The 19,540-nt window shown below is 36.5% G+C and overlaps 1 protein-coding gene across 3 annotated transcripts; it reads right to left on the bottom strand.

The window, feature by feature from the left end:
* Window positions 1–745: 745 nt before the first annotated feature.
* On the bottom strand, window positions 746–19,405 carry LOC108267974 (adipose secreted signaling protein). 3 transcript variants are annotated; one of them, XR_008396774.1, is made up of 7 exons: window positions 19,184–19,405; window positions 16,133–16,212; window positions 12,552–12,697; window positions 10,166–10,304; window positions 7,698–7,823; window positions 2,791–2,942; window positions 746–2,720 (listed from the first exon to the last, which is right to left on the bottom strand). XR_008396774.1 is itself a non-coding variant. In XM_017472588.3 (7 exons), the coding sequence occupies exons 2-6, from the start codon at window positions 16,149–16,151 to the stop codon at window positions 2,842–2,844; spliced, it is 531 nt and encodes a 176-aa protein (XP_017328077.2). In that variant the 5' UTR covers window positions 16,152–16,212; window positions 19,184–19,405; the 3' UTR covers window positions 746–1,523; window positions 2,814–2,841. The 3 variants fall into 3 exon arrangements, 2 of the variants coding, with proteins under 2 accessions (XP_017328077.2, XP_053537920.1); XM_017472588.3 differs by having other exon boundaries at window positions 746–1,523; window positions 2,814–2,942; XM_053681945.1 differs by lacking the exon at window positions 746–2,720 and having other exon boundaries at window positions 2,736–2,942; window positions 19,184–19,404.
* Between the last annotated feature and the right edge of the window lie 135 nt (window positions 19,406–19,540).

The raw sequence follows: 19,540 nt of genomic DNA, 5'->3' as shown, positions 1-19,540 counted from the left end.
GATATTTATACATGTGGACAGGTAGCCTGTGTCAACATAAGCATTCTCCTTTAGCCCATGGTAGGTATGAAAATAAAAACAAATTATTCTGCAGGAAATCTGCAGTTACATATACTAAATATGTGCCTCAAATAAATCAGGCAGATATCAAATCTGCTTTTTCTTCTAAATGTATACTTAACTATGCAGTAGTTAAACCATGTAGTTTAGGTATTCCTTTAACTAAAGAGTTAAAGATGCTGCATGTCTAGTGTGTGGATAAAAAACTTTTTTTTTTCATCATTCTTTTTTTTTGTTTTTGTTTTAAAATATAACATTACTGAAGGGTACAATATAGTTCAGGGCTGCACCCTGTGTGTCCCCCACCTTGTGCCTGATGCTCAGGTGGGATAGGCTCCAGGTTCCCTGTGACCCTGAAAAGGATAAGCGGTATAGAAGATGGATGGATGGACAACATAGTTTAAAGTCACACTGCGATCAATAAATAGGGTTGTAAATCCTATAATATTGTCTTTTTTGAATAGCAAACATAGGCCACTTTAATAGTTAACTATTGCACTCTTTTATTCTTAGATAAACATAGTTGTCATCTAGTTGAACTACTTTTAGTCCAGAGATGCAGAGTGCACACTGCCCACTACTGGACATCCAAAAAAAAATACTCCTCAAGGACTGAAACGATGTACATTCCACATTCTTCTTTATTTGATTTAAAAAAAAAAAAAAAAAAAAAAAAAAAAAAAAAAAAAAAAACACACAACACAGTAACAGTAGACAAATTTCAGTGAACACAGGTTTTTGTCTTTACACCAGACCATATGTTTTAGCAGAGCAAGTGAAATTTACAGGTATCACCACATTCCAATAACATTTACAGACACAAACACCCAACATCACATACACTCTAGCATATCTCACTGAAGAGTCACACTGCACAAATGACATGCATTCACATTCAAGAACCTCTGATAACCATTAAAGCAGACATACTGATTTTAGAAAAAAAAGTCACATTACTATGCATAAGTAAGGCCTCAGACATTTTGCATTAATTGGAGACAAAACAGGCCTTATAGAAAATTGTAGAAATGAGAGAACAAATGACTTAGGCACTTAGGCTTACTTAAATTAATATAAATCATTAACTTTACATATAAAAGGTAGTACTACATTTTATGTAATGAATCAGCCCTTGATGTGTACCAAGTGAAGAACTAGAGAGAATACTGCCCATAGTTTATATAATCCTTTTCTGCTGAATAGAAACAATTTGGAAAGTTATTTTCAAGCAGCTTTACATTGAAATGACCATACTGACTATTTATTGTTTTGGAAAATAAAAGTAAAATATATGTTTACTGTTTTAATGGGACCAGTCTGTGCCACATTTATGTAATGGTTGTCTATAATGGTTGTTCAGCCAAATGCCTGTGATAACTTAAATCTGTAGTCAATATTGCCCCCTTCTGGAACTGTAAACTGTAGAGGAAGTGGATTGGTGTAGGATGTCCCAGTCAGTCACACTGAAAAATACAAGTACAGTACAAACAAACAAGCAAACAATAATAGTAAAATGCAGCCTGATAGCACAGTGACAAGCATGCAAGCAAAACCACATTGTATTTATGTGCGTGTATATGTGTATGTATGTGTGTGTGTAATATATATATATTATTATATTAAACACACACACGGAGCCCGATCGGCCATAACATAACCATCTGCCATCAGCCGTCCACATGATGTAAAAGAAAATGTTATTCATCAGTCAAGGCCACTTTCTTCCATTGCTCCATTGTCTAGATCAGATGCTCATGTGCCCATTGTAGACACTTTCGGCGGTGGACTGGGGTCATCATAGGCATTCAGCCCCATACACAGCAAGCTGTGATGCACTGTGCTTTCAGACATCTTTCTATCATAGCCAGCATTAACATTTTCAGCAATTTAAGCTACGGTAACTCTTCTGTGGGATCGGACCAGATGGGCTAGCCTTTATACGCCACATGCATCAATGAGCTTTGGGTGCCCATGACCCTGTTGCTAGTCCACCGGTTGTCCTTCCTTGGACGACATTTCGTAGGTACTAACCACCGCATACTGGAACACCCCACAAGACCTGCTGTTTGTCATGGAGATACCCAGTCATCTAGCCCAGGGGTTCCCAAACTTTTCCAGGGCAAGGCCCCCCAAATTGCATTAACATTTGACCGAGGCCCCACTTTTGCAAGATGTCTTTAAAGCACATTAAAAATACAGACTTCTGAATATATCCGCCTTTTTTTAATTATTAATAATTACATCTTACATCTTTACATTACATTAGATTAGGACTTGATTGTGTGTGTGTGTGTATGTGTGGTTGTCTGAGAGTGAGAAAGAGAAAATCATGTATTTATTTATTTTTCACACCAAATTGTTGAGGCCCCCCGGGCGCCCCCTGGCGGCCCCCACTTTGAAAACCACTGATCTAGCGACACACTATTCCTTATCAAATGCAATGGCCTTGTCAATGTTGCTCAGATTCTTATGCTTGCCCATTTTTCCTGCTTCCAACACATCAACTTCGAGAACTGGCTGTTTACTTGCTGCCTAATATACCCCACCCCTTGACAGGTGCCACTGTAGCAAGAAAATCAATGTTGTTCACTTCACCGGTCAGTAGTTTTAATGTAATGGCTGATCTTTGTGTGTGTGTGTGTGTGTGTGTGTGTGTGTGTGTGTTTGTGTGTGTGTGTGTGTGTGTGTGTGTGTGTGTGTGTGTGTGTGTGTTTGTGTGTGTGTGTGTGTCTATTCCAACAATTACACTGTACCAATGACAATATCTGAGGTAAAATCCTATTAGTCAAATCCTTGCCAATCACTTTGCTCTGAGTCGTACTCAAGCTCAGCTCCAACACATCGTACCCCTTCTAATAACATCGGTGTCCCATGGTGTCGATCTGAGAAAGAAAGACAAGGCATAAGATTGCTGTGTTCAAATCAGCTCCTCTCATTTCCTTCAAGACCCAAGTGTGTGCAATAAGCACAGTAATATTTTCAAATTGACATATAATTAGAGTTCATTGAAGCAAAATAAGTTATTCAACACCCATCACCAATGTGAAAAACTAAATGCCCCCTTAAACTTAAAATCTGGTTGTGCCACCGTTAGCAGCAATAACTGCAACCAAACGCTTTCAATAACTGAAGATCAGACTTTCACTTACTTCTAAGACTAGGACTTACTCATATGCTTTGGGTCATTGTCTTGCTGCTTAATCTAGATGCGCTTGAGTTTCAACCTATGGACTGAAGACCAGACATTCTCCTTTAGAATTTTCTGGTAGAGAGTAGAATTCATGTTTCCCTCAATTACTGCAAGTTGCTCAGGCCCTGAAGCAGCGAAGCATCCCTACACCATCACACTTCCACCACCATGCTTCACCGTAGGTATGATGTTCTTTCTGTTTATTATGTTCTGTGTTTGGTTTACACCAGATGTAACGGGACCCCTGTCTTCCAAACAGTTCCACTTTCAACTTATCAGCCCACAGAACATTCTCCTAAAAAGGTTTTCAGATCAAGGTGTGTTTTGGCAAAATTCAGATGAGCCTTAATCTTCTTCTGGGTTAGTATTACTTTTCGCCTCGCCACTTTTCCATAGATGCCATTTTTGCCCAGTGTCTTTCTGATAGTGGGGTCATGAACACTGACCTTTATTGATGCAAGAGAGGCCTGTAGGTCCTTTGATGTTGTCCTTGGCTCTTTTGTGACTTGCTGGATAAGTAGTTTCTGTGCTCTTAGAAGGAATTTTGGAAGGTCAGCCACTACTGGGAGGGTTCATTACTGTGCCTAGTTTTTCCATTTGGAGATAATGGCCCTCATTGTGGTCCTTTAGAGTCCCAGAGCCTTTGAAATAGCTTTGTAACCCTTCCCAGACTGATGTATTTCAATCATCATCTTCCTCATCATTGTTGGAATTTCTTTCAGTTTTGGCACCGTGTGTTACTAGTTAAGACCTTTTAACCAACTTCAAGTTGTTAAAAAAGTTCTATTTAAGTGTTAATTTGATTGAATGGGGCTGGCAGTCATCAGGCCTGGTTGCATCTAGACAAGCTGGACCCCATTATGAAAGCAGTTTCATAAATCTGGGGAATTAATAACTACAGGAGAAATACATTTTCACACAGGCCCAGTTGGAATTGGATAACTTTTTTTGCTTCAATAAATAACATTGTTATTCTTATTCTTATTATTTTAAAAAAACTGTATTTTGTGTTTACATAGGTTGTCTTTGTTTTATCTTCGATTTGGTTTTAATTTCTGAATCAATAATAATAATAAAAAAAATCAGGAAATACTTTTTCACAGCACTGTATAGATATCAGGCTGATATAGACAAATGCATTTGAAGGTAATAAAGGGAAAATATGCAAAGGTCAATTACCAATAGACAAAGCGACAGTTCACCAGCTGCGCTGCAGCCACATAGAAAGTTCATTTTTCAGTTTCGACATTGGTTAGGTGCTATAATCACTAAATACAATATTCATACAATATTAACACAATACTGCTAAATTGTGCGATTTAGGCCTGCCATTAAAACCTTTTATTAATTATATTTAACCATATTTTCCCCCAAAACATGACAAATATCCAATCCTAAAACATCTTTTTATAAATTAAACTGAGTGCTATAGGTTACTACATACTAATTACATCGGATATATCTAAATATTTTTGATTCACACCAACTACTACCACAAAGATTTCACACTTCTATTCTATTTATGCACAGTGGATATAAAAAGTCTACACACCACTGTTAAAAGGTTTTTTTTATGTTAAAACTTTGAAACCAAGATAAATCTTGTCAGAACCTTTTCTACATTTATTGTGAAATTGTAACCTATTAATTAAAGTGAAAAACAATAAGAATCATTTTAGGGGGAAAAAATAAATAAAATTTACAACAACCTGGTTGCATAAGTGTGCACACCCCCAAACTAATGCTTAGTTGAAGAACCTTTAGATTTTATCACACCATTCAATCTTTCTGTGTAAGAGTCAATCAGTTTGGCACATCTTGACATATTTTGCCATTCTTCCTTGCAAAAGCATTCCTACTCTGTCAAATTGGCTGGGCATCTCCTGTGCACAGCCCTCTTCAGGTCACCCCACAGATCTTTGATTGGATTTAGGTCTAAAATCTAGCTAGGCTATTCCAAAACCTTGAACTTGTTTTGGTGAAACCATTGCTTTGTTCGGAGGTTTGCTTTGGGTTGTTGTCATGCTGAAAGGTTGAATTGCATCAAAATTGACTGGTACTTGGAGCTATTCATTATTCCCTCCACCCTGATTAAAGCCCCAGTTTCAGCTGAAGAATAACAGCCCTAAAGTACGATGCTGCCATCACCATGCTTCCCTGTAGGGATTGTGTTCTTATGGTGAAATGCAGTGTTTTTTTTGTGCCAAACATATCTTTTGGTATTATTTGGTATTAAACTTTACTCTCATCAGATCATTAGATATTATTCCACATGATTTTGGGAGATTGGATGTTTATTTTAATAATTTTTTTGGTTAAAAAAAGTCTTCCGTCTTGCCACCCTACCCCATAACCCAGAGATATGAAGAATTTAGGAGATTGTTGTCACATGTAGGGAGCAACCAGTACTTGCCGAAATTGCGGCAATTCTTTTAATGTTACTGTAGGCTTCTTGGTGGCCTCCTTGACCAGTTTTCTCCTGATCTTCTCATCAATTTTACAGGGACATCCTGTTCTTAGTAGTGTCACTGTTGTGCCATATTTTCTCCACTTGTTGATTATTGTCGTGATTATTATATTGTGTTGTGTTCTATGGTATATCCAATGCCTTAAAAAAAAAATTGTAACTGTCCCCTGATTTATATTTTTCAACAATGAGATCCTGTACCTGCTTTGTACGCTCTTTGTGGCCTATGGTTTTTCCACTTGGATGTTACCAAGAAAATGTCAAGAAAATCCTATAGGAAAGCTGTACTTTATTTGGGGTTAATCAGTCACTTTAATTGATGGCAGGTGTATACTAATTAGTATTTAACATGAGTTTGAATGTGATGGGATGATTATGAACACTGCCACATTCCCAATTATAAAAGGGTGTGCAGACTTATGCAAGTTTTGAGTTTTTTCCCCAAAAAACATTGCTGGATGTTTGTCACTTTATATGTTGCAAATTCACAATAAAGGTTTAAAGGGTTCTGATATGATTTAACTTTTTGAATGTAATTTTTTTTACATCACAAAAACCTGCCACTTTAAGAGGGGTGTGTGGACTTTTTTAAAATCCACTGTAGGTAAGTTATTGGAACTTTTGTTGATTTTTTAGATTATTTTCAGAACGGGCTTTATTGTAAAGCAACAAAGAAAGAGCAAATAAAAAGGCATGTGAGGTGAAAATCGAAATGAGAATGCTATTAGTATCCTTATATTGTTTATAATTCTGACTATTATGTACATAAATTCATTATTTTATAGAGTAATGTCATTTTTACACAGTTTGGTTGGGTTTCTTTGGTGTTTACATGCACATGTAAATAAATAAATAAATAAATAAATAAATAAATAAATAAATAAAATCTGTCATGATGCATCAATGCAGTGTGCATAAATTGTGTCTTATAGCTGAAATAAGAAGCTCATGTGCAACCTAAAGATGCATTATGAAAGCTTTGTGTGCAATGACCTGTAGCAGCACAATTGACTTGTTTCTGCTCCTGTGTTACAGATGAAACAATTCAATCAGTTGTGGGACAGGACTCGTTGCGGCAATTGAGAAAAGGAAAACTCGGTTTCATCCCAGCATCTTTGCTGAGATGAGCTGCGGGATTTTGAATGTCAAAACCCTTTTGAACCATTCCACCTACATCAGCACTCTGCATTCATTTCTAACCACAAGTCACTGAAATAAATCTAAATACTACAACACATGTCCAAGAAGAGTCCAGTGAGGTATGGGATTTGCCATGATGCATTACAAGGAGATGGCAGACGTGATTTGTATGGAAGTTTATATCATGTCACCAGTTTTATAAGCCAAATCATGGTAATCTTTGCTCTCTGAAACTGCTAAGTGTAATGTGTTGTTACCCTTTTCTGAAAATAGACTATGTGCTGTAGTATACTGGAATAATAACTGGAAGTACTGGGGGTGGAAACTAAAAGGAAAATATTCATCAATATATATTAAAAGCAACTCAGTTTAGCTTTATGTTTTAGCCTTTTATTTGACTTCTTATTCATAATAAAATTGAATTATTTCTTATTAAGTTATACTGTTTAAAATACTTTATAAATAAATGTACTGTCTTGTTACTGATAGTAAATTGTATCTGGTCTGTGGTACCTTTGACGCATTTCCATCTGCATTTGTACAATTATGGCAGTTGGAGAATAAACTGCTTGAACTGATTTTTCTGACCAGTAGGGGGCAGCAGATACCAACTAAAGAAAATAGAAATCGTCTCCATGAACATCAACTCTAATTTGATGTTCATGGAGAATCAATGAAATGTGGTTGCTTTTATAGGTTACTGAGCTGAGCTTCCGGAAAGACAGTAACCTCTACATTATTTGATTTAGGGTAACATTTATGTGTGGTCACATTCTTGGTATGTATTCAACAAGAGTGTTTTTGCTGAAGCTAGCTGTGCTCTTTTAGACGATGACTCACCCATAACACGGGCATGAACTTTCACCTTCAGGCACACGTCCTCTTTGCTCTCACTGAGTATTAGCATTTCCTCACACAGCACCCCCTCCTTGTGAGCCACATACTCGCAAGTCACCTTTAAACCTCCTACAAAGAGACAGGGGAGAGTTAATACTATAATGTGATGACATAAAGGAGTAATGAGTGTGAATTAGGGAGTGAAATGTAGAGAAGTAAAGATACAAAAACAGGAATAAAGCAGGAAGCTGATTCTGAGAAAAGCCATGTTAGAAAATCTGACAGCTTTAATAAAAAAAGATTTTGTGATCTGATGATATTAAATTTGAGCCATTTGGATTAAAACAAAAACCCAAGCCAAATACAGCCCAACAACCAGGTAATAACATTCCTAATATCAACCACGTTGGTGGTCACATCATGCTCTAGGGTTGCATTTCAACAGGAGTAACTGGAAAGATTGTCATCAGTACAGGCAATATGGACTGAGCCAAATATAAGTAAACTGTTGAGAAGAACCTGTCCCTGTCAGCCAGACATTTGTATACAGGGCAAAAATGCATGTTCCAGCAGAACAATGAGCCAAAGCACAAGGCAAAAACTACAATGAAATGGCTTGGGGGAAAAAAAGTTTGTGCTTTGGAATGGCTAGACCAAAGCCCACACTAAACTTATAAAAACCTTAAAAAAAAGAGTTCTGAACCCATGCCTGCATGTGCAGAGGTTTTGCAACAAGACAGCTGCCTTTTTCACTGCTGTAATTTTTCCACTACTGAAAAAAAACCCCTATATTTAAATTCCCCTCCATTTGGTCTTTGCTATACTGGAAATAAATAAACAAATAAATAAATAAATAAAATCGCAACCACTACCTGGCCATTCAAAATAATATATTTAATAGACATGAGACGATACACTAAAGCCACAATATGAGATACAACCTTCAGGACACAAACAAAATATAAAAAATTAATAACATATTGTATTGTAAGAAAAGTAGATCAGGTTTTATATATAAGGGGTAATTTTCCCCTATTATTAACATGTTTTTTAAAATCATTTTCTGTGTCATAAATGTATTTCATGTCATAAACCTAATAAATGTATTTTCAAGTAATTAATATTATGTCTTAAATGATTAGGCCAAATAACACATTTGTGTCATCAACACTCCTACTGCTGTCTGACATCCACCTGAAATACACGAGCATGTCACACTTACTAATTTAACTGCACAGACCAGAAAAACAATCTTGATTTTACTTTGTATGTTCGTACGTCCCTCTGAAATGAATTTCTGGTTACACCATTGCCAGGACAATACACAACATGCTTCTAAATTGTTTTTAGACACGAGTGTGACTTACATCAAGCGCAACACACATGCATTGATTTTAACCTGCATGTCAGACCACGGTCAAGCTAGCCTCTATAGAAAACATGCATGCATATACGCCGGGTTACAGTAACCACCATAAGGTGGCTACATGCTATGAATACTGGATATTGAGCTGTAGTGCACTACAAGTCATTCAGTATTAGTTTTTCCAAGTTCATGCGGGGCAAATGAAACGAAGCTGTGGGCCTGGCTTTTAGCCTGGTAAACGCCCACTCATAAACTTTGTTCTTTTTGTGGTGTTGCCTCCTTGTGCACAAGAAGAGGTAGAACTCATAATGAATATAAAACAAAAATATTGCAATACACCTCAGAGAATGAAAATGCGGTTTACCAGTTTTTTTGTACCACAGTTTCTGAGACAATATTCTCTCATACCTAATATATCATGATTTTTGGTGTTCTATCGCTAGTCTGAAATTAATGGGTATGTTCGGATCAGAAAGATGAGTACAAAGATGTGTTTTGACAGTGTGTGAATGTAATAAGTCCTGTCCTCAGTAGCAGTTGGCGTCACAAATCCTGACTTGTATCTATGGCCAATCCACCCATTTTTGTAAAATACTCTAACAAAAGAATTCTTTCAAAATACTTCTGTCAAAAATAAGCAAAATAAGAAATAATGCCGTTTAATGTCCTATTTTAGATCATGACAGCTAAACCAATCTTAGAAAGAACTTCATACAAGTGTCACCATACATGACAAAACAAAAGCCTTTAAGAGTGTCAAGTTTACAAATCCAGTTAACTACACCTTCCTTGCATTATAAACCATTCACATTATTATTATAAATAATTCTCATATACCAAGCCCCACATGCACAGCCACACAAAGCATAATAATGGAAAATGCCTTGAGCTTGCCAGCTCACTTAATAAATATTCTCCAGAGCTCTCATCCACATTAAACAGTGTACTTAAACACATTAAACTTAACAGTGAAGAAAACTCAAATGTGATCTATTTCCTGATGTAGAAGACCCCCATGTATGAGAAATACAGAAAAAAAATCTAAAATAACAAAAAGAAGAAGAAGAAGAAGAAGAAGAAGAAGAAGAAGAAAGTGGGAGCATACCACTAGGAGCTGCAGTAAGATCTTTAATCTGAAGGTATGGGTTGGGCACCGGAGCTGGACACACATCTTTCCCAAGCCCTGGAACCTCTGGCAGCATGAAGACAATTTCATACCTGTGTTGAGTCTTCAGGAAGCCCACCTGAAGAGAACACATAACAGATGATTAAAGAATCATTTTCAATATCTCATTACAGTTTCTGTAGTCAAAAATAGTTGTTTTTTTTTTTTTTTAGGTTCTGACAAAACAACAAAGTGGGTGTTGATCATTATATGAAGAGGGCTTCTTTACAAAGCTGGCAGGAAGAGAACATGCAGAGTGAAAAGAAGCAAATGTCTTTGGCAATCTGTAAAGAAGAGTGTGCCAAACAGAGAAGAGATCATGACTGTTTTCATTTTGTACATAGCTGTGATGCCACAGTGTCTGTCTCTATGCAGCATGGGGTGCACAAATACATTTTTGGGTATTATGTCAAGCACCTCACAAAATGTAAAGCCATTTGTATGACAGCCACAATTTAAAAAAACAAAAACAATGGAATACAATAAGAGACAAAATCTGTCAGACAAATTTGTGTACATGTGTGAGTGTGGGTATGTGCGTGTAAAATGAAGTGGGATGTGCAACTGAGAGGACAAAGTGCTGTCTGTGTATGACTGGAAAGAAAGCCAAATTCTATTACCCAAAAAGCTATTATTCTCTCTGAACAAAACACACTTCAGGCTATGTGTGGAGTTCATCTGAAGCAACGCTGTCATTAACTCACAATCCATAGTTTCCAACAAACACAAAGCACTGATTCAAAAACTCGGTGTGGAGTGGTGTTGCCAAAGGCAAGATATCATAAACATCCACAGTGAAAGAAAGAGTTTGCACATGAAATAAACAGTGCACATACATACTCAACCACAGCAATAATAATAGTTGGGTTAAGGTAGCAGAGTGAGTGAACTATGAGAATTAAATAAACAAGCAGAGGGTCTGTAGCTGGTGACTCCTAAAAGGATCTGTCCTACAGAACAAATATATGAGCCAAAAGATAAAATCAGGGTTCTGTTTTAGCAGTAAGCCAGCTGCAGGTCACAAAGCAGTAATGGTGTGTGCACATGTATGAAAAGGGTCTCACTAAATCAAAGATTGCCTATAAAAACCTAAAATAACCTACCCAAAGCCATTATTAATCACATAACCACCATGACTGTCTAACACTTTTCCCTATTTAAATTATATTAACAGTCCAAGAGGTGCAGTTTTAAAATGATTAAGTTTAAGTAGTCTGTTCTAATTTACACACACCATAGTAAACTACTATTTTTGCAACTTAAAAATATAACACAGCAGTGATGTTAATAATATTCAGAACTGAACTTGACAAGCTTAGTCATACATGCATCCTGATTAAACGTTAATGAAAGCCAGCTTGATGTCACGTGCAATAGACTAGTCACTAGTAAACTACTTTCCTTTATCATCAGGACCCCCTGAAATTTGGTTGAACTTTTAAAGCCTTATTTGTTGAGCATGAAAGTCATAAACCACATGCCACTATTCTCTCATACACCAATTAATATTCCAGCAATAAGTATACTAATGAGAGCCACCGGAGAAGCAGCTAAGTGCTTCTTAAATTTTTTTGAAAACATTTCCAGTGCTTTTTATTTACTCTTTATAGTGGATGCTACAGAAGATGCATTAAATTGTCTGAAAGGATAATTTTGCATAGTTTATATGCTCTAAATATGCTCCAAATTAAATGCATGTATGTACATATTAAGGATGTTATTAAATATGAATATATTATTCAGACTGCACGCATAATGAATAGGAGGAGGACTTTTTTTTGCCAGAAAGGTTGCCAGATCATCAGGAATGGGATCCAGCAGAATGCAACAAAAAGTCGTGCAGCCAGGAGATTTTTATTCTCATCAAGGAGCGAACGAGCACTCAGATATGAAGCGTGCGGGACAAAGACCACAGTGTCCAAAGCATTTACAGCATTTATTTATGACATACTGACAGTGCTGCCATTTATACTACTAGTTTTTTGTCTCTCTCCATTTTTCCTGGTATAGTTGTAGGGTTCATGTTAACAAAAAATAACCACCACAACAAAAAAAACTCCAGTTTAGGCCATGATCACTATAGACTTAAATCCCAATATACTGACACAAATATTTGGAGTGCAATACAGATATTAATACAGACACAGAGAGAGGCTTTGTATATGTATGTATGTATGTATGTATGTATGTATGTATGTATTGATGTATTTACATACATATGCATGTATGTATATACGTAATTATGTATGGATAGATATAATGTGTGTGCATGTGTGGGTTTGTATATATGTATGCATATAAAGCAGAACCACTGACCAAAACTCACCTTAACCAAGAAGTTCCCATCAGACTCAGGAATCACCATGACAACAGAGTCGTGCAGCTTCTCATCAAAGTGCACGTGGGAGTGAGCGGCGGCAGCAGCAGCAGAATTTGCCTCAGCAAAACGAATGCCTCCCGCCTTAGAGGAAGCTGCAGTAACACATGCATTCATTAACACACAAAACAAATCACATACACAGACAGGAAGTCTCGCTTTTCCACCCTGTCATACATTCCTTTGAAGTGTTTCTTTCCAAGCCTCTTTAAAACACCGTCTCCTTATAAAGGCAGCATGGCAATTTCTAAAAACATTTATACTGAATTTATTTATACTGAATTTATACTAAACATTTATAAGTCAGAGAGAGGCATTTTATAGAATACTTACTCGAACTTAATCTGTCACCCAGAGTTTTTGAATAAAATTATCTTAACGCCTATTTTATAAGATTATTTATTATCTATCATTATTAAATATTATTAATAATTTCTAAATGTGGATGCTAAAGCAGGCTCAGTTTGGACAAAAACACCAGCAGGAGATGAAGAGAGTTCTTAATTCTTCAACAGTACTCCAAGTTAGAGAACAGTAAATAAATACAAGTGTATTAAGGGAAATTTTTCTTTGCACTCCATGACAGTATCACCAGTTCAAGTGAATTACTATTTGCTATTTACATATACATGTTTTTGCCCACCCCATCACAAAAGATATTTGTATTTCCGATCTATGCAAGTTTGCTTTATAATGAGCCACAGAACATATAACCAGAATGTTGCAGCTGTAAAATGAAAAACCAGAATTTGAGATAGCATATGCCTATTTTTGGACACCTTATATTGAACAAAAACTGAGCTGGTACTATGGTCACCTATCCAATTTCTGCTTATGGAGATTACTTAAAAACTATAACATATTGTGATCAAAACAAAAAGCTTAACTATGATATTAAAAGGCAATGAAAATGTGAAAGAATCAGACAACATAGCTGTACTTACCCACGAATAAAATACCCTGCTTGAATTTAACATCATCCAATTAACAGGTCTACTAAATATTATAAGGTGAATAAATTATAAAATTATGGATACTACTTTAGCCCTATGGAGCCTACTAAGTGTGATACAGAAAGGCTATAAATTGAACATTTGTATCCTCAGTGCAGAAAGGTCCTAAGTAGAAAGGTCATATTTGTGCTGGTGTAGGCAGGACTACTTGGTTTGTTGAAAAGACAAACAGGATGACTTGTGTCAAGTACAATCTTGCAGAAACATCCCAAACTACACAGAACTTTACATTATAACTTAATCTGTTGTCACAGTTTTAGAAGACATTGTGTTTCAGACAGTGTTTAGATAGTGTTCACTCAGAACTTGGCAATTAATTCTTTACCAGTTTCCATATACAGCATTTCACCAACTACATTATATCTAGGGCTACAACTAATGATTATTTTCATAATCGGACAATTCTTTTTTTCAATTAATTGAATTTAAAAAAAAACTTTCAACGTGTTTATAAAATTCAGACTAAAACTTTACAGTAACACAGCTGTTTGTCCAATTATATATTACATACACACATACATATAAATATATATATACATACATTATATGCATACATACACATATACATACATAATATTTATATATATATGTAGTTTTACTTATGTTTACTTTGATCATACCACTTTAATTAGACATTATGGATCTTACTTGTGCTCCCACTGTTTATCACCGCATCTACATTGTGAGTGAGGAGTAACATGGTCTCGTTATTAGTAGATCACTCCAGTCATAATAAAGGACATAACTTACACTGCATTGTACAAATAAAGCATATAATGACAATAAACTTTATTTAAATTGAACCTCTTAAGCAACTCGCACCAGTTTCCCTAACCCCTTGCACACAGAACACACCTGTTGACTCTGGGTTTTCTGCTAAAGCTAGCACAGTCACATTTTGTGTGTTTGACATCATGTGCCATTGTCTAAGAAACAGCTTATACTTCTGGTTAGTAAAAAACACTCGTGTTCCATTTGAGATGATACTACCCTTCTAAAATTCATACAATAGATGGCAGAGCATATAGTGCATAGTGTACGTATGTAGTACATCATTTGGGACAAAACTTGTCTGTACTCCCCAATGCGTATTTACAGAACAGAAGTACCGCAGTGAGTAAAATGTACCCCATGCCGTGTGTAGACCAACTAATCAATAATGAGATTCGATGACAACGATTTTCATAATCGATTATTATTGATGTTATAGATTAGTTGTTGCAGCTCTAATTATATGCATCAAATCATAAGCATAATGGGCTATTTCAAGAGAACATGTTGTCTGCTACATTGGGCTGATGGTGTTTATGCCTTGGAATGTGACACTCAACAAAAACCTAACAAAAAAAGTATTTTAAATATTTAACTTGGATTATAACTTCATTTATTACCCTATATTAATGTTTTACATAGTGCTCATGATTCTCCAACACAGGGAAGAGTGAGCAGGGTAGCATTTCCAGATTGCACTACTCTAGATACATTATTATCTTACAGATTATACTATTATGATATTCAACCTCAAACAGACCGGGGTGGGGGGTTAGAACGACTGTATATCTCAGCTCCACTTTGACCAGAACAGTGACTTTTTGTAACTATAGAGAACAGGCTTAAAAATCAGCTTGTTTATTTCTGTGTCTGCAGCTGTGCAGTAATCGTGCTAAACACTCAGGCATGAAGAGATGGGTAGGTAATCTTTGTATGGCATGATTATGAAATCTGCTGTTTAAGTGCATTCCTTTCATATACTAAGAAATATCTGTCTTATCTTGTTATCTGTTTTCCTTATATATTTCTTCTTGACTGGCTGTTTTTTGAAGGTTTTTTTCCTTCTCTCATTTTAGGTCTATTATTTTCTAATTATTTGTTTACAAAAAATTATGATGTAATTCCTTACTGAGAGGGGAGGGATAGTTCAGATGAGCTACAAGTCAGCAGCCTTGTCTCATTCTGGCTTTCATAACAATCATATGAGAGGTCTTAGTCTCTGGCATTCACTGAGAGATTAAACCAGGAAATAACTTTAGGTCTGTATTGAGCTGTGTGTTCGATTTTCATTTAGATGTCTGTCCATCTAATTTGACACACACTGTCAATCACATCCAAGGTCAGATTCCTGTCTCTAACAACAGTGCAAAACTCAATTACAATTCTACATTATGTGGTACTGTTTTTGTTTTGTTTTTTTTTAAACAAAAATAGCAGCTTGTCCAAAATTGGGTACAAAGTGATTTTTCAAAATCAAAACCTTGGTGCTGGAATCTGTTCATCCTATAGCATTTGTAAGCACAGTAGTCTTGACACAATAAAGTATCAATTAATGTTTTTAAATAATTCATGTACTTAGCTATTAGTTTTGTTTATAAAACATTGACGTTATGGACTTGCATGCTAATGTGTTACCCAATATAAGCCCAGTAAGATTTAAGGAATTGATTTATGTGCACCACAATCACCAATAGAGAACATGAGAAAGTGTGATAGCGGGGGGGGGGGGGGGTAACGCACACTTACCTTTTTTGGCAGTTGCCATATTTGTGTTCGTTAAGAAAGAGAATCAGTCACAGTATCATGGTGAAGTCCCAACAATAACCCTGTGAGTAAAATGGAAAAGGGTGAATTAAGGAAAGCAGCAAAAGAAGAAATTCAGGATTCCTAAAGTCTGATTAAACCATGGAAATGTTGTTCTCAAGATTATTCCCTCTCAACAAAGAAAACCAAACACAAAAGGTCACATTATATCATTATTAAACAACGCTTTATCCATTTGGTGATTTAAATACATTTCCTTCATCTATTTTCAAGTTGAAAATGGTGCAAATATTACTCTGATACGATGAACAAACTTACCATTAATCTATGCTTAGCACATTTCAAGCCTGCAACCACCATGGATTGCTTTGACATTTCATTACTTTACACATCTGTGCTGGACATCACTTTAAGGCAGACACCCCACAAATAAATAAATACAACAAAACACTTTAAGAGGATTAGATTAAACCAGAGGTGAGTGGTATTCAAGACTTCATTGTTTCATGGAAACTTCCCTGGAGGTTATGTTGGACAAATTACCTTTATTTTCTTTTAGCAAATGATGTGGGAAATAATTATTCTAACCAAGCCACAAGACAAAAAAAGACAATGTGCTGTATAGTCTTGCAAAGTCGCATTGAGTGCCTGACAAATTGTTTTAAATATTCCAATATGCTGTATGTCCAAAAGTGTATGGACACCTGACAAATCACACCTATATGAGCTTGTTGGACATCCCATTCCAAAACCATGCACATTAAAATGGAGTTGTTAAGAACAAAAGGTGTGCATTACACCACTCCAACCAACCCTTGGCACTGCACATAGTAATCTTAGGCTTGTGTTTATCTGCTTGGCCATGGAAAACCATTTCATGAAGCTTCCGATGCACAATTCTTGCATTGATATTGCTTCAAGAGGCAGGTTGGAAGAGTTTTGAGTGATACAACAGAATATTTTTATACACTAGGTGCTTCAGCACACTGGCGGATCTCCTCTGTGAGTTTGCATGATCTATTGCTTCATAGCTGAGCTGTTGTTGCTCCAAGACACTTCAATTGCACAATAACAGAACTTACAGTAGGCTGAATGGGGCAGGGCAGAAAGTTCATGAACTGACTTGTGACAAAGTTTGAGCTCTATCTCGTGGCTTGCATGGCAGTGAGTGTGACAGTAGAGAGATATGAATAGCCTGAATGCCACATTGCTACCCCAAATAGCCTGTATTGGTTTGAGTAAGACCTTTAATATCATTCGGAATTTCCTAGCTGTAGCTCCCAGCACAAATGAACCATGTGTCCAGTGTTCTTGATTCCTTGGTTTACATATGTTGAATGTGTAAAGTGTGGTGACTCTTTGTTACTGTGATTTTCTGTAATTCCATTTGTGTAAGTTGTAAGTAAAGTGTAAATGTAAACATTATTATGAACTGAGTTACAGTTAATGAGACTGATTTTTGTCTTGCTTTTGTTATTTCCCAATAATGCGGTTACTCTTATCGGCTACCCCATACTGAGGCAAGTCAGATCGTTTTTCTTTTTCTGTTTAAGAGTTATTAATCTTTATGGCAGCGATTCTTAACCTGGGGGTCACAAAGCTGGAGCAGGTGAAACATGGGAAAACATTTTTGTACACAGAGGTTCACAGAGGAGCTACAGGTGGATTTTTGGATATCTGTGCATGGCGAATATCGATAACTGCATGACATGGCATTGAAAAAAAAAAATCCCATTTGCATCGACCGATCTCTTTCAGGATGTTTTCTCAGCGCTGGTGTACCTGAAGAATTGTATATATAAAAGTATAGTATATAGACAATAGTATATAGAGCCAGACTCAATGTGGAAGATATTTTGAATCTTTTCCTCAGCCCTACTCAGCCACATCTCGACTGCCTCACATCCTCTATCCAAACCTGACCATCCCACTGAGTGTGTAGTCCCAAACACTGGGCAGCTGGGGTCGCAGAACATCGTCATTCATTCTTAAAAAAGGGTCACACCCACAAAATGGGTTAAGAACCATTGCTTTATGGTAATCTTTTAGTTTAGTTTTTTTCGGTATAGAGTAAAACTCAGTTTTTGTGCTTTCCAACAGCCTGTGAAAACTTCTGGCACTGTTTCTCCACCAGTTATGAACAATAAAAGACTCATTCAAAATCCACTTCAGACCAACATAACTTCCAAGTAACTTCAATGCTAGAATAAGAGATTTGTTAAGCCATTTTTCTTGATGTTGAATTTCAGGAATATTCTTTTCATTCATTGCTAGCAATTAAGCAAATGTAAATCAGTTTCTAAAAAGTGTTCGAGGAAGTTCATGACCAAATCCTTGGCAAAAACTTTATGGAAGTAAGTGGACATCTTTCTAAGTGCACAAATTTTACATTTCACCTCTATTCATCATAGCCTTGATTGTGCATGAAGAACTGAGGTGATATTCATATTACTGTTTACGTTGCGAGTTCTGACTCGCTCTTGTCCGCGTGTACTAGACCTCTGAGAGTACTGATAAACTTTCCTTAACAGTTAACAGTTCACTTTGCCTCGTTTCGTACTCTTTTTCAGGAATATTTAATAGTGCGGTTATAAGCGTGAAAAGGAGGTGCAGTCCAGGTCTGCGTATAAACAGGTGTATGTAATGGTAAAATTGTGAATACTGATTTCATCCAGCGTTTAATAATGAAGGAATAATATAACATTACTTGAAGTAGCGTAACAAGGTTACACGTTCATGTAAATACATAAAAGGGTGCGGTGCGGGAGCACACACACACACACACACACACACACACAAACACAAAGAATACCTGAGTGCCAGAAAATAAAAATATACAAGATGAAAAGAAGCTGTCGGATGAATCTCCCTGACGGACCCACAGCACACTTTCACCTGCTGATACTAACTATACTTGTAGGAAGGAGAACTAGGAAACATGGCTGATTTTGACTTTGAAACACAACTGCAACCACACGGCGATTCACAAGTTACATATTAGACACACTAGACACACAATGCACGATTACTGACCTGTGTTTTGGGTCGAGACAGCTGAATGAAAATCCACCCGCAAAGGTAAGTCGTATGTTTAAGTAACGTTATCTATAACAGAATTCAATTATAATGAACACCAAAGATTCAATATTGCTTTCTGCAGAGGGAAAACGCCACTTCTGCTTACTAAAAGAACGTACACTGTTACCGAGAACCAAGACCTTGAGGGAAATGTTGCTTTATCGCAAACTGTCATACAAATCCCGCCTACAACATAGCCATTGGCCAGTACCCATCCGTTCGGCGGAGTAAGAGAAGCCCCAGCCTATGGGATGACGGAAAGGCGGGGTATGCCGTAACCCGGGTGGGAGAAAAAAGAGAAGTACGTCTTCC

The sequence above is a fragment of the Ictalurus punctatus genome, chromosome 7 (assembly GCF_001660625.3).
Source record: "Ictalurus punctatus breed USDA103 chromosome 7, Coco_2.0, whole genome shotgun sequence".
NCBI classification, from domain to species: Eukaryota; Metazoa; Chordata; class Actinopteri; order Siluriformes; family Ictaluridae; genus Ictalurus; species Ictalurus punctatus.
Note: the sequence above shows the minus strand (reverse complement) of the source record. Positions and strands in the feature narration are given on the sequence as shown.